General features: G+C 35.2%; 1 protein-coding gene across 1 annotated transcript; it reads left to right on the top strand.

Annotated features, from left to right (window-relative positions):
* The first annotated feature begins 8,321 nt into the window (after positions 1-8,321).
* On the top strand, positions 8,322-13,334 carry Btg4 (BTG anti-proliferation factor 4). Its single transcript, XM_015490053.2, has 5 exons — positions 8,322-8,474; positions 8,894-9,101; positions 9,843-9,977; positions 10,537-10,735; positions 12,445-13,334. Exons 2-5 carry the CDS (start codon positions 8,929-8,931, stop codon positions 12,628-12,630), a joined length of 693 nt encoding a protein of 230 aa, XP_015345539.1. The 5' UTR covers positions 8,322-8,474; positions 8,894-8,928; the 3' UTR covers positions 12,631-13,334.
* Positions 13,335-15,720: the final 2,386 nt, after the last annotated feature.

A 15,720-nucleotide genomic window follows, 5' to 3' on the forward strand; every position in this document is an offset into this window, starting at 1 on the left:
GGTCAATGGAACTAGCCACAGGCAGCAGATGATTAGATTTGCTCTATAAGAATGTTTTGTTTACGGCTTGATTCATTGAGTCTGTGAAGGATCAATGATCTCTAGGCTATAAATAGATTAACTTCCCTGGTAACTGTTTGGCCTCTGTCACCTCTCCAAAAAACTCGGGTGGATTTTCCAGCTTTGTAAAAGTAATTTCAGTGCAGCTCGTTAGTAGTCTTACACAATGGTTTGAAGAAAGTTTTTTCTTCTTAAGAGCTCTAGGGTGTTTTCTTGAACTCTATGAAGCCCAAAGAAGGAATCTAACTATCTTGTGAAATTTATTTATTTATAATAGTGATAATACTTTATGCCCTTCTCTTTAGCATCCCTCCCTATGTCCCTTTATTCTTGTTTTTATTTCTACTATCCTTCTTTGGCACCTATGCTTTCTTTTCTAATGGAACTTCCATATAATATTTTTAAATTACATAATCCATAACTCATTCATTATCATCATTTTCCTTACACCCATAGAATATTATCTCAAATATTTAATAATGCCTACATTTAGTAGAGTTCATATTGTCCTTTCCCTTCTTAGTTCATCTGTTACCTGTTTATCTACCTCTTGGATAGAAAACTTCCAGGGTGTCTTTAGCTCATGCTCATCCTCTTCTTTAACCACTTTTGAACTTAGTATGTTCACCCTACAATTTTAGCTGCCACTAGTCAAAATATTCTCTTATATTCTAATTGTATTTTGAATGCATCACTTAAATATAAGTATGGAGTGCTGATATATAGATACAAACATTTACTTTATTTGTGAGTGTGGTGTATATAGGTATTTTTCTTATACTCTGATGAATTATTTGTAGTGAGTTATCTTGGTTTCTAACTTGAAAATTTGTTTGAATAGCTATTCTAACTTCCTTTAAATATAGCTTGAACATAATGGGACTAAATTTATGTGTGGGTTATAGAATCAATTCACTTATTGTATAAAATGGTGCTACTTATTGCTATTTTAAAAAAGTACACTTTCCCTGACAGAAGTAGAGTGTTGCCAAAACATCTACAGACTCCTACCCCCACCCTTAGCAATGACATGCATTTGCAAATGGATACATCATCCTAGGAATATAACTTGTAATTTATGGAAGGCATGCTGAAGAAATCAAATAGGGCTAAGAATAAGATTGGTTATTAAGTCCAGAAAATATGGTCAATTTAGATTATAGCTCAAATTAATTTGCCTGTTTTAAATTGTTATAACCATACATATTTTCATCTTACAGATGAAGCTGAAGCTTAGCTAAAACCAAGAAGATAATAGAACTAGATTTTCACATTTTACTTTTTTTTAATTGATAAACCTTAGCCATTAAGTTTTATTACTCCATCTTAAAAAGAAGAAATGCAGTTATGGAACCTATTACTTTGTACAAGGTAATTTTCATGCTTTGTAGCATTTGATTTTGTTACAGGTATAATAAGAAGACAAAATACATCTTTGATGTTTTCCTTCTTTCTGTTCATCCTCATTTAAAGTGGCTAGAGGCCTCATTTTCCCTGTTTTCTGTGGTGCCTCAGCCAGCTTAATCAGTGTCTTCATGTGAACCTCTACAGGCAGAACACCATCCTTTTGTTCTACTACGGTTAACTCATCTGAAATTTTCAAAAAGAAATCTTTGGCCAAGCATGGTAGTGCACACTTGTATCAGCTACTCAGGAGGCTGAGGCAGGAGTATGGCAAGTTGGAGGTCAGCTTAGGCAACTTAGCAAAATCCTGTCTCAAAACTTAAAAAAAGAGCTGGGGATATAGCTCAGTGAGTGGTAGAATGTCCTGGGTTTACTTCCCAGTACTGGAAAAAAAATCCTGGAATGATACTATTTTAAGCAAAGGAATAAATGTCATATAATGGAAATTTTAGATATTACACAGGAACAGTGAAAGTTTTTTTTTTTCCTTTGGTCATTCAAATTTTGATATTGGCTTAGACTGACCCAGGTTGGGTCTTTTGATAAATTCTAATATCCTTTCAATGGACATTACTACCTGGGTGTTTAATTGCTATCGAAAATTCAGGGTTCTTCAATCTTAAATAATCGTCACTCATTTTATATCGGCTCCTCCATTAAACTCATCAATTATTTCAAACATAAGATTATTCTCTTGGTTACTAATGCTTGAAGTAATTTTTGAGTATGTGTATGTGTGTCAGTCTGCATTTCATTGCTGTAACCAAAATACCTGACACAAACAACTTAAAGAAGGAAAGCTTTTTGGGCTGGGGCTGTAGCTCAGTGGCAGAGTACCTCCCTCACACATATGAGGTACTGGGTTTGATCCTTAGCACCACATAAAAATAAATAAATAAAGATATGTGTGCGCCTGCAACTAATATATATATATACATATTAATATATATATATATATATATATATATATATATATATATATATATATATTATTATATATATATGTAAATTTTCCACCACTACCCCCACNTGCATTATTAATCCATCAAATGGATTAATTCACTGATGAAGTCAGAGCCCTCATGATAATAATCATTTCTTCAAATTCCCCCTCTGAACATTGCTGCATTGGGGACCAAGCTTTCAATGCATGAGCCCCTGGGGAGACATTCCAGATCAAAATCAAACAGTATCCCATTTCTCAAACTCTGCATTTAAACAATCATATATATATATATATATATATATATATATATATGAGATTTCCTCCTCTAGATTATAAGCCTCTTGAAAGGAAAAGTTGAGTTTTATTTTTGTTTTCCTCCCCAACACACAGCAGTGTGTACTGTGTAGTAGGTGGTCAATAAACAGTCACTGAATAAATATTAATTAAAACAGAAGGGGTTGTTGTCATTAATGTAGAGGAAGTGATTTAAATCAGGCAATTGAAGTCATCATAAACCAGTAACTGAAGAAAGTATTGCATTATGTTTAGTTTCTATTTGATTGTTCTTTCCTGAAATCTAAGTACATTGTTATTCTACTGTTCTATTCATGACTTCCAAGGCCTGCTTGGGCCTGTTGCAGAATATAATGCTGAAAGAGGGTTCAAAACCTCATCAACTAATGTGCTTCACTAACTCAAAGTGCAGTGGAACAGTATGTCATCTGGGAGGTGAAGTAATGAAAGAATTTTTAAATACCTGGCACCATTTTAATAATGTGAATACAAACACAACCATTTCAAAAGGAACATTTTGTGTATTTGCTATTATATATGCTGCCTTTAGTTCAGAAGCAGATTTTATTTCAGTAATGTGCAGGGAGTTGTCTTGATTTTTAGTTATGTCATTTTTAACAAAAATTTCAAATATTTTGCAAAATTTACCCTAGTAAATGGCTAGAAAAGTTGAGAATACATGATATAAATTTGTCATAATAATCTCTGCTAAGTTTAAGGCATTATTAAGTAACCAAATGTGTAAAATAAATTAAAAATCCTTTATAGCTGGAAGATATCTGTCTTAATGATTTTTTGACCCTTGCTGCACATTATAAGCTATTGGACAGCTCTTTAAAACATTTGAAGTCCCAGTTGCACTCCATACCATTCAATCCAAATGTCAAGGAATAAGAAGCAGGTTTCAGTATTTTTAAAAGATCTTTGGGTAATTCCAAAGTGTAGTAGTTTGTCATTCCCTGACATTGAGTAGGGAAATGAGAAGTATATCATGGACAGCTGGAATTAATAAGATACTGGAAGTAGAGGTGGGGCAGAAGATCATTAAAGTCCCAGGCTTACTTTCATTTTCATATGTTGTGTGTACATAGCAGACATTTAAATACTTACTGAATGAATTGAACTAACTTTTATTAAATCTTAAATTGTCATTCTTAGGTGTTAAGGTGCTCAGCTAGCCATCTCAATAGTCCTTTTACTTACAACTTGTAACTCTTAAACATCAAAGATATGACAATTGCCAGGGCAGGCTCTAACATCCATATTCTGTCTCAGTCCACACTGTTGGAAGTTTTAGCAGTCACACTACTCGGTATGCTAGGAGCTATATGGATCCATATTCCACCACTACTAGTAATGAGGTGTTTATTTCAGTCAGCAAGTGAGTAATCTAGCTCTAGAACCTGATTTTAGAGAATGCTCTCTTAGAACATTCTTGGTACCAATTGTCTTAGGCTGGGTTCCTTAAAACAGACTAGGAGATGGAGTTGCATGTGGAAGGTGTATTTCTTGGGAAAGTGAGGAAGTGGGAAGATAGGACTGAGCAGAAGGAGAGGCCATCACTGACTAAGTTGCATTGGAAGCCTTGGCCTATCTTGTGGGAAGCTGTCAAGATGGGATAGCCCTTCAGAGTTATTGCAAATTAAGCCAAGGGAAGGTTTTTATATCCCAAAGTGGCATGTCAATGACTGTAGATGTCTTGGAGGTATGGATAACTTTAGTTGAGGCAGTTCCTGAGCACAGCAGTTCCTGAATGCAACTATGAACTGTCAACACTTGATCTTTCTAATAGTTGAGGGATGGTTGCATTGTTCCTGAAGGAGGACCATGGCTCCAGCTATGGTGTTCATATTGACTTACTTTGGCTATTGGGAGCTCTTCAAGTTGGCTGTTGTGTCTTTTGACATGACCCATTTTTCTTTTATAGCTACCAGAAAGACATTCCAGATTCTTCTCATATATCACCTGAACTAGAATTGGATTTGGGCATTTTTTTTTTTAAGTGGGGAATGATATGTAGAGACCACAAAATGAAGTTTGCTTATTTCTCATTTCTAGGTCTGTTCAGTGGACAGGCTAAAATAACTATTTTTTGAAAGCAAAATCACAAGTTCAAATTCATATTGCCATTTCAAATTTAACACTATAGGGTTTTACTTAATTTCTTTGATTTTGTACTATTATCCCTTTTTTATATAATAATCTTATTTCATTAAGAACATTAAATATTTGATTTACTCTATCCTATTTGTTTCTATATATTCATATGATCACTTTAATAGTACTACTAATATTAGTATCAATAATTAGGCTACTAAAAGACTTAAAAAAATAAATCCTTGAAGCTCTGTCTTTATGAATATATTCCAATGTATTCTAGAGTAACTTGAAATTTTTTTTGTGTGTGTGAGGGTTGTCAACAGATATGTTTTTCATCTTGTTAGATTATAAGCATAGTAGATCCTAAAGATCAGAACATTTGATTTTCCATTTACTTTGAATTTCTAAGTAAACTTTATTTTACCACTATTTTTCATGTTATATATTGCAGTAGACATCTTATTCTGCCCTTTTTTTCTGAAGAGCTCAAAGCAAAATTGAGACAGGTAGATTTAGATAAAACAAAGATATAGTAAAATTAATTAATTTGTCCATGACCATAGGAGAAGGGAAGATGTAACTATAACTTAGGCTTTTTAACTTCATTTTATTGAAACTAGTTTATAAACAGATAAGTTTCAGGGTTCAGACCACAAATATTACCTGAGTCTGAAATTTATGAACTCCATGAGTGCTATCTTTATGTATATCATTGTGGTTTATACTATACTAGTACAAGAATTTTGAATTATACTAATTTTATGAAACCAAAGAAGCTCAAATTTTTACTCTCAGATGTTAGGATCTGAAGCTTATTGATGATAAATTTTAGATTCATATATTATTATTATAAATATCAGGTTCATATACTATAAATTTTGACCTGTTTGTGGTTAAGAACTACATATGTTTTTCAAGTTTACTATTTTTAAAAACATTTAATTTGTTTTAGTAACTTTTTAAAAATAAGGCATGGTTGAATTTGGTATTACTTGGAATAACAGTTCCCAAAGAACAAGGCATGTCAGGTTAAAGTGCCTTTTCCTTTTATGATAAGGTTACTCTCCTGATAGATTAAAAGAATACTGCATGCAGATTTCCAATTGACTACCTTTCCATTGTGTGATAATAGAATTAATTGGTTGAGTGGAAAGAACACCAAACTAAAGTGCGATTTCCTAGAATTTTGTCAAAATGCTTGATCTTTAATCCTATTCAACTTCCTTATTCATTGCTTGTTGGAGGTCTCAAGTGGTCTTTTTATCAAATGTACAGATGACAGGAAGCCAGAAAGATAACTTACTGGATGATGAAATCAGGGTCACAAATAATCTGGACTCACTGTAGCCAGAATTTAAATTTAACACGATGGGCTGGAATGTATCTCAGTGGCAGTGTACTCTGGTCCTGGGTTTGATCCCCAGTGCCATAACAATAAATAAATAAGCACAAAGAATTATGATAAGTATAATTGTATATGTAGTTGTTTTATACTCCATTTATACCACATAGCATTAAAAGTATCCTAATAAAATAAGTCTAAAATCCTTTACTTATGTGTGTTAATAAGAAGGGCTACCACATCTTGAGCACTTGCTTTATACCAGGCACTGTTAAGTGCTTTATGTAAATTTTATAATTTAATCTTGACAAGAATCCTGTAAAACAATAGTAGTAGTGGTACTAGCAATATTTTTTTAAAGAGATGTGATCAACTTAACATTTTTCTTAGTGCATTATACGTATACATAATAGTGGAATTCATTGTTACATATTTGTACATGCACATAATATAGTATTATAATTTGGCCAATTTCATTCCACAGAAGGAACATTAATAATATTTAACATTTACAGAGTACTTACTGAGTACCTGGTACTCTTCTAGACATTTCACATGATTCTTATAACAATCCTATAAAGTAAGTACTGTTATAGCCTTTATATACATGAAGAAATTGAGAGACAGAGAGGTTAAATAATTTGCTAAGGTAATACATTAAATGGAGCCAGGATCCAAAGTCAGCAGTGCAGTTCCAAATTCTTCCAAGGCACATTTCTTCTCCGTTTTTCCAGATGTAGATCTTGTAGATTGGAGAGGATGAGAAACTTACTTTAAGTTTCTAGTAAGCTAGAGGACTAGGATTTGATCCACAATGTTGATTTTATAACTACCCTGCTGTATTCTCTCTTTTCCTGCAGCTTTAAGACCAGATGCTTTAATTATTGATTGTAATCTTGATAACAAGCTTATGAGGTTACTGTGGTACCTCCTGTTCGCAGACAGGAAACTGAAAGTTACAGATTCAGCAAGATGCCCCCAAATCACACAGCTAGTGAGTTGTAAAGTTGCAGTTCGCATCCAAGTCTTAAATGTCATAGTGAGCAGGAAGGGAAAGATGTGACAAACGACAGCATGAGAAAAACGACTTGCAAGTTCAGTGGGAGGTCGTGGGTGAGGCCACTGCCAACAAGGGGAATGCCACCTGAGGCTGCCTCCTAGAAGACAGCATTCAGAGCAAGCGAGGCGACAGTCCCACACTAGTCTTTACTGGTGGAACACACCTGGAGCTTTGTACACAAGTCTGGGACCCACACTTTAAAAAGAGCATTACTGACACACCTGAAGCTCCTCTGGATGTGAGTCCTCAGCACAGTGAGTGGTGTAATGTGTCTACAGAAGAACAATTAACAAGATGGAAATTTAGTGTCTAAATATAACATAAAAGAGAAGACCCAGGGGGTTGAGTAGCTAATATTTGAAACATCATCTTGTGATGGAGAATTAGGTACAGTCTGTCTAGTGTCAGAGGGAAAAACTAGGCTGCACATGTAGAAAATCAAAGAGGTGAATTTGGTTCCACATAGGAAGGAAGACTTTTGTGAGACAGTGAATTAATTTTCTCTAGTAAAGAAACCGAATGATCATTAATTGTGGGTGATAAATATCTACAATATTAGGTGTGATGATTCTTAAATTTTAGTGGGTATAAGTATCATCTGGGAGAACTTGCCAACTACTGATTAGCATGCCTTACCTTTACAAGATTGTTTCAGCAGATCTGGGTTAAGGTACAAGAGCTTGCATTTTTAGCATGCAATCCAGAAAGTACAATCAGGTGGTCACTGACTCTCCCTTTGAAAACTAGTGAAACTAAACTCAGGTCTCTTCCACTTATTCTACAAATAAAAATTTTAGTTAAAAAGTATGTAGTCAATATAACAACTATTCAAAGAAAGTTTAAGTTTATTAAAGATCCAAGATGAAATTTACTATGTTGACAGAATTAGAGATGAAATTACTGAACTGTAGTATATTAGGATATGGAAGAAGAAGGTGTCATTCTTGTTCATTGTCGTATGTTAGTAGCAAGATAAATAGAAGATAGAAATCCTGCTTGAAAAATTTTAAACACCTTAATTGAAGAACCCACTCTTTATCTGCCAAAGAGCAATCTACTGGAGTCCTGAAAAAAAGCTATGTGCTTATCCTAAGGTACAGCACTTGTGTGAGGACACTCACCAATCAGCCTTTAAGGCCCAGGCTTATATAAGCTGCAGCCCAGCACTCACAAAACAGGTGTGAGTGAGATCTGGCAGCAAGAAGTGTATAGCATAGTTGGTCTTTAAACTCTGGTCTAATTTTGTGGGGACTAAAGAGATTTTTCTGGCAAGTATATGATTGATAATCTTAAAGTGTGCAACTTTGTAAGCCATGGTTTCAGCCTACTATCTGCTAAAATGTTTTGCCCTTTGTAAATGTGTTTTTAAAAAGTGGTGCTGGGTGTAAGTTACTGTCCCATATTAGGGTCTTTTTTAGTTAAGTTGCAAAATGACATTTTGTAAGTATTTTAAGCTCTTAAAGTTCTTTCCTTTGAAAACTTTAAAAATGAGCAAGTTGAGGAATTGGTATTCGTGGTTATTTTGTTGATTGATAGTGTTGATGTGCTTATTTAGTTCACTAAGGATTTCTTTCTAGCAAATGATTTCTATTTTACTATATTTAAACTATATAATATTACCAAATGGCAATTGTATATCAATAATGAAGTCCTCATTTCTATGTAATTTCTTCTTGCTTCCTTTTAGTGGTTTCAGGTCTCCTCATAGGTTGTTTTGGAATCATGAGAGATGAAATCGCAGTAGCAGTTTTCTTTGTCACAAGATTGGTGAAGGAACATGAAAAACTGAGTAAACAGCAAATAGAAAAATTTGCAGAAAAGCTGATGATAATCTTGTTTGAAACATACAGAGGTCACTGGCACCCTGGTTGCCCTTCCAAAGGGCAAGCCTTCAGGTGAGAGAACTCATATGTGGCATGGCAAAGGCAAGTAATGGGCAACATAGACCATCTCTAGGAAAATGCAGGAATTTTGTTGTTTGTCTAACACATTCAAAAGTGTTATGGGGGTGCTGGGTTTTGTGGCTCAGTGGTGGAGCACTTGCCTAGCATGTGTGAGGCACTGGGTTTGATTCTCAGCACCGCATATAAATAAATAAAATTAAAGTCCATTGACAACTAAAAAAAAAGTGTTATGGACTCAAATTCATTTGTTTGAATGTGGGTTTGAATGCCATAGGAACATGACAGTGTAATTGAAAGCTATAGACCTACCTGTGTGGTGGATTAGACAATTTGGTTTTTTGTTTGTTTGTTTGTTTCCATTTTGTTTTTGAGACCGGGTCTCACTGTGTTTCCCCAGGCTGGTGTGGAGCTCCTAGGCTCAAACTATCCTTCCACCTCAACCTCCTGAGCAGCTGGGACCCAGGGTGCATGATGCCTGGTTTAGACAGTTTCTAACTTGTTCTTCTCATGAAAGATGTTTGGTGACCTAATCACATGATTTAGTGATACAACACACATTCTGAATCATTGCATCAAAAATTGGTGTTTCATTCCTACTTGTAAGAGTGGCGGGTGGAGGGGGGTGGGGTGAGTGGAGCTGTGTGTGCTGGAGGATGCCCACAGCATAATTTTGCTGCTGAAGTACCTGTCATCGTGTCCTCACTTCCTTTCCCTTTCCTTTTGATCCCTAAGGTGTATCAGGATAAACAATCAGAATAAAGACCCCATTTTAGAAAGGGCTTGTGCTGAGAGTAATGTGAATTTTTCTCACCTGGGACTTCCAAAGGAGCTGACCCTATGGGTAGATCCCTTTGAAGTGTGCTGTAGGTGAGTAATCTGAGTTTGTGTGCTGTGACTCCTGGAAGCCTTAGGTTATTTGGTCAGCTCTGTATGCCTTTGTGAAAGACAGTGCTCCAGAGCCTCAGCCAGGACATTGTTTGGCTATGATTTTAGATGCAAACTTCTGATAGATAGCACAGGAGTGGACGGAGAAGGTTGGCCAGAAATTTTGCAAAATACTTGCAATGTGACGTCAACGGCTGCACCCTGTTGCAAACTATAGATTTAACTTCTAAGTATTATATACAATATCGGGAAGAAAGGGGAATTATCTACCACTGGAGGCAATTTAGTCCATTAGTTGAACTAAAAGAAATTGGTCTTAGTCTTTTCCTAAGCAATTAACCAAAATAGCTCTTACGGGATGTCCTCACTAATTACAACAGCGTGGTAGCTGAAGGTCATAATGTCCTTTGATTTGTATTTTTAGACCCATCCCTTTTTAAAATAACCCTTTTTAAATGTTAACATGTTGTCTCCAGACAGGATTAGAGATAAAATTTGTGGGAAGTTGAATCCTTAATGAATAATTTATTTTCCTATTTAGGTATGGTGAGAAAAACCATCCATTTATAATTGCTTCTTTTAAGGGCAGATGGGAGGAATGGGAACTGTCCCAACAAATCAGTTATGCTGTTAATAAAGCCACATTGGACTACTCCTCTGGCACTTCTTCTGATGAAGAAAGTTGTAGCAAGGAACCCCGGATCATTCCTAAAGTCAGCAATCCGAAGAGTATCTATCAGGTCAAGTTCTTCTCTGTACTTTTTTCTATTCTATTTCTAGAAAGGCTGTGTTCACTTTCAAAAAGAAACAAAATGTGGAAAGAATGAAACTATATAGTTAAAAACAAAACAAAACAAAACTCTACAATGTTAATAATATGGCAACATTTTTTTCTGGTTCCACGCCTCTATATATTACCTCTACTTGATTGAATTCTTAGGATCTGTGATCTTGTCCTCCTGTCTCTTCATACATTATTTAAAGAGACACAGATTTCCTTCCACTTAAATTCCCTCAGTAAATATTAAGGACTTTTTTTTTTGGAGGGATCAATAAAAAATAATCTCATTTATAGAAAGTTTGGAATATTCAGTAAAGAGTAAATTCTTGCCACTAGGGAAGGAAGGGATGGGAATTAGAAGCAGTTTCAAATAATTTTTTTTCTCTAAACCACAACTCATGGAAAGATATACATATTCATATAAGAAATAAGTTTTATGAAACAATACTTATCCTTTCTAGCAGCTCTGCCCCATATATGAACTTAACTGATTTCAAGCACCTAATTTAATTTCATGACCCAGTTTGAAAAAGACTCATCTAGACTTTCTAACACTTTGTATTTTATGTTTGTATCTTAATTATGTTTCAAAATATTAAATGGCTTTAATACTTTAACATTCAATTACCTTCCTTGTAATTTGCTACTATCAGCAAACATTCTAGATTATTTCCACATTGCTGCTTTATAAAACTGCTAACTTGTATGGTGATGTCTGAATTTTATTTCATGAGATTTGATTCCCAAATATCAAATTATGAGGTCATTGGGTGTAGACGTTTTACAGGTTTGTAAAATGCACAAAAGTCCTTCTAGAAAGTTGTACTTCTGTAGTCTCGCTAGCTCCATGTGAAAGCATCTGCTTTACCAATTTTTCCCCCTAAAATTTCCTATTCTCATTTAAAAAATACTTTGATTAAAAAAATGGTATCTATAATAGTACGTGTGAAGCTAAATACTCAGAAAATCTCCATAAGCCCAAATGTTTTAGGTAGTTACTGTCTTCTGAATTTCCCCCTCATCTAATGTAGCATTATAGACCCTTTATGGCCAGTCAGAAGTATTTTATATTATTAGCAAATATTTTTCCCCTAGTCTTCTAAACTTTATATGTATAGTTTACATATAGTTCTCTATAACAATTTAAAACTAAATTATAAGATGTTTACCCTTGATTTTATTTTTAGGCTTAGAAAAATTTCTTCCATCTAAGGATCAGATCTGTAGTCACTCGATTCTTTTCTTTCATAGGTATTTTCAAAGTATCTTCTGTAAAATATCTGTGTAAGTCATCTGAAATATTTACAAGGGGTCCTCCTGGGTCTTGGTCCCAGAGATCATGATCAGGCAGTTTTGGGTTGGAGTAGCAGGGGTCAAGTTGGAATGGGGTGAGGGAGAATCCAAGAATATTGAAGATTTGAATAATGTGCTTAATCCAACTGAAAAAAAATTAAAGAATTAGTTTTCATAAAAAATATAAGGTGATAATTAAATTTAAGGTATGTGAAATGCTGGAAAATTTTCTATAGATGATTATCTAATTTTATTTCCATTCATTTGTAATCTTTTTGCTTTTGAGATATTTCACTTCTGAGTTGTGAGTTCATGTTTAGTTCTCAGAGCTACCTATTAGTTTAGCAATCTTTGTATTTTCTTTCTTTTTTCCAGATGGAAAACTTAAGACAGCCCTTTCAATCTTGGTTCCACATCCCCCGCAAAAAGAATGTGATGGATGGGCGCATAGGCCTCCCAGGGAATGTGCATCATGTCTTGCATAAGAATTTTAAGTGTTATAGGCAGCCTGCTGCTGTGCACCGGGTGGACAGGTACCACTGGATCAACACAAAACATTAACATGGTGGCCAGACGTGTGTTGGGAGAGAGATCAGAGGAGAGGCTTCATTTTCTCTAAAAAGAAAGCAAATTGAAGGTTGAGAGGCCCATGCAATAGAAAAAAAATAAACAACCACATTAGGGACTGGATTGTGTGATGGTGAATCCTCACACACAGATCCCAACTCTGTTCTTAGCTGTGCTTTTTAAAAAAATACATTGGACTTTGTTAAAATTAAATACTTTTGTTCAGCAAAAGGAAATGAAAAAAGAAGCCATGGACTAAGAGAAAATATTTGCAAATCACATTTTGACCAAGATTTATATCCAGAAAAAATTTTAAAAATCCTCAAGATTCAAATGAGAAAATAACCAAAAAACAAAATGGTCCCAAATTCTGAACCCCTCACCTAAGAGATATAAAAATGGCAATAAAGAAGATGAAAATTAAGCAGATAAAAATTAAAACTACACTGAGAATTGTAACATGTACCATACTGATTCAGGATACTGATATGTGTATATAAGGGCAGGAAGTATATGGAAAATTTCTGTATTTTCTCTTAGTTGTACTTTTAATTCTTAGTTTTATATGAAGTTTTATGTAAAACCAGTAAATATATTCAATATGGTATGAAATGAAGCTATTGACCTGGATAAGAGTCAACGAATTATGACAATTGACAGTTTAAATAAATGTACTGTTTTTAATACTTTCCTAAAATTTGCTTTGTTGTGAGGAAGTTTTAAAAGTTTGTGTTTCTTCCCTAGCCGTTTTAAAAATTCCATTTTTAGTCTTTGATTTTAGGAAGAGTGATCCTGATAATACAGTATTCTGGCTTCAAGTTTATTGCCTGACATAACAGTTTTACTTCATAAGTTCAGTAACAGCTTGTTTGAAAATTATTTTTTAAGTTGCAACATTTCCGTGTGTGTGTGTGTGTGTGTGTGTGTGTGTGTAAGAATTTGGCTCATTTCTAAGACTTGTTTGAGACTTAATTATGACTTATTCTAAAGTGATACATGCTCAATATAAAGAAATCAACCTAAGCAGGAAAACACCATTGTGAGAATAAAAATCTACAATTCAACTAGAAATGATCATTCTTAAGTATTTGTGACCATCTTTCCAGTTTTCCTCTGTATATATATACAGATGTAAGAATAGATACAAATAATTCAATAAGAGAATGATACTAGAGGAGCTAATAATGTTTCTTGGTTTATCATTCCATGAAGTAGGAAGGTGTATTAGAGACTGAATGATACTCTTAGCACAGAGAAATAATTGTAAAAATCTGAAGCTGTTTGTTCTTCTCATACAATGTGGATAGTGAAATGAAGGGTTAACTATAGAAGAGTTACTATATATAAGTCATAGTATGTACTTGGTTATGCCAGAGAATGGATTATTTTTCAGTACTGGGGAATGAACCCAGGACTGCACACATGCTAGGAAAAGGCTCTGCCATTAAGCTTTGTCCCTAGTCCAGAATGAACGACACTTCTTTCCTGTAATTTTTTATTTGTTCTAAATAGTTCTACATGACAGTAGAATGCATTTTGACACATTCATAGATGGAGTATAACTTTTCATTCTTCTAGTTGTACATGATGTAGTTACACAAGTCGTGTAATCATATATGCACATATGGTAATAATGTCTGATTCATTCTATCCTCCTTCCTACCCCCATACTCCTCTCCTTTCTCTTCACTTTCCTCTGTCTTATCAAAGTACCTTTATTCTTCTTTAGCCCCTCACCCCCATTGTGAATTAGCATCCACATATCAGAAAATATTTGGCATTTGTTTTTTGGGGATTGGCTAATTTCATTTAGCATTATCTTCTCCAACGCCATCCATCCAAAATGCCACAAATTTTATTCTCTTTTATTGCTGAGTAATATTCCATATGTGTATATACAATATTTTCTTTATCCATTCATCTGTTGAAGGGCACCTAGGTTGGTTCTATAGCTTACTATTGTGAATTGGGCTGCTTTAAACATTGATGTGGCTGTGTCACTGTAGTATGCTGATTTTAAGTCCTTTGGGTATAAACCAAGGAGTGGGATAGCTGGGTCAAATGGTGGTTCCATTCTAAGTTTTCTGAGGAATCTCTATATTGCTTTCTATAATGGTTGCACCAATTTGCATTCTCACCAGCAATGTATGAGTGTTAGTTGATTTTCTTTGTGTCCTATTACTAGAGAGTTGTTGAGTTCCTTTGGAGCTGTCACATTACATTGTTTTTTTTTTTCACCTTCCTTCCCTCCCTCCCTCCCTTTCTTCCTTCCTTTCTTGAAATTGAACCCAGGGGTGGTCATCCACTGAGCCATATCCTCAGCCCTTTTTACTTTTTGTTTTGAGACAGGGTTTTGCTATTGCTTAGGGCCTTGCTAAGTTGCTAAGGCTGACTTTGAACTTGTGATCTTCCTGCCTCAGCTTCCCAAGCCTCTGGGATTACAGGAGTGTGCCACCCACCATGCCTGGCTCATGTTTCTTGTTTGATTTTTTTTTTTTTGTGAACCAGGTGGGCCAGTTACTTCTACCAACTTCACAGGATGGCTTTAATAGTAAGACTTTCTGCTGGTGATGTGTGCTAGGGTGTTGGTTGGCTATTCTGCATTGACTTTGGTTCCATGTAGGTTCTTTGGTGTACTATTCATGCAGCTGCATCAACTGTTATAAATATTGGCAATATCTATGGTGTCTAAGTGGCCAAGGTGCAGGGGTTGTGGGATTGCACCACTACCTGGGATACAGGGCATGTTTACCAGCAGCTCTGGGCATGGCACACTCCTGGCTGTAATTGTGGGTGCCTGTTAGTTCCTAGGAGTCATGTGAGGGTAAGGTCACCATTGTGGGCCCATTGTGGGTTTATTATCCTTAAATTTACATAGCCTATCTTGTTCCTCTTCAGAACTAAGGACACCAAAATAAGAGTAAGGTATTTTCACGGATATTCAGCTGCTGACTTTTATAGCAGCCTGTTCCAGACCCCCTGGAGTGGCACCTAAAAATCTCCAGCTATTTCCCTAAACCTGCAGTCACCTTGGATTCCAGGAACAGTAGTGCCTGGCTGATCATCCCCCCCCCCCCCCCCCCC

Source organism: Marmota marmota, unplaced genomic scaffold (assembly GCF_001458135.2).
Source record: "Marmota marmota marmota unplaced genomic scaffold, marMar, whole genome shotgun sequence".
Lineage (NCBI taxonomy): Eukaryota > Metazoa > Chordata > Mammalia > Rodentia > Sciuridae > Marmota > Marmota marmota.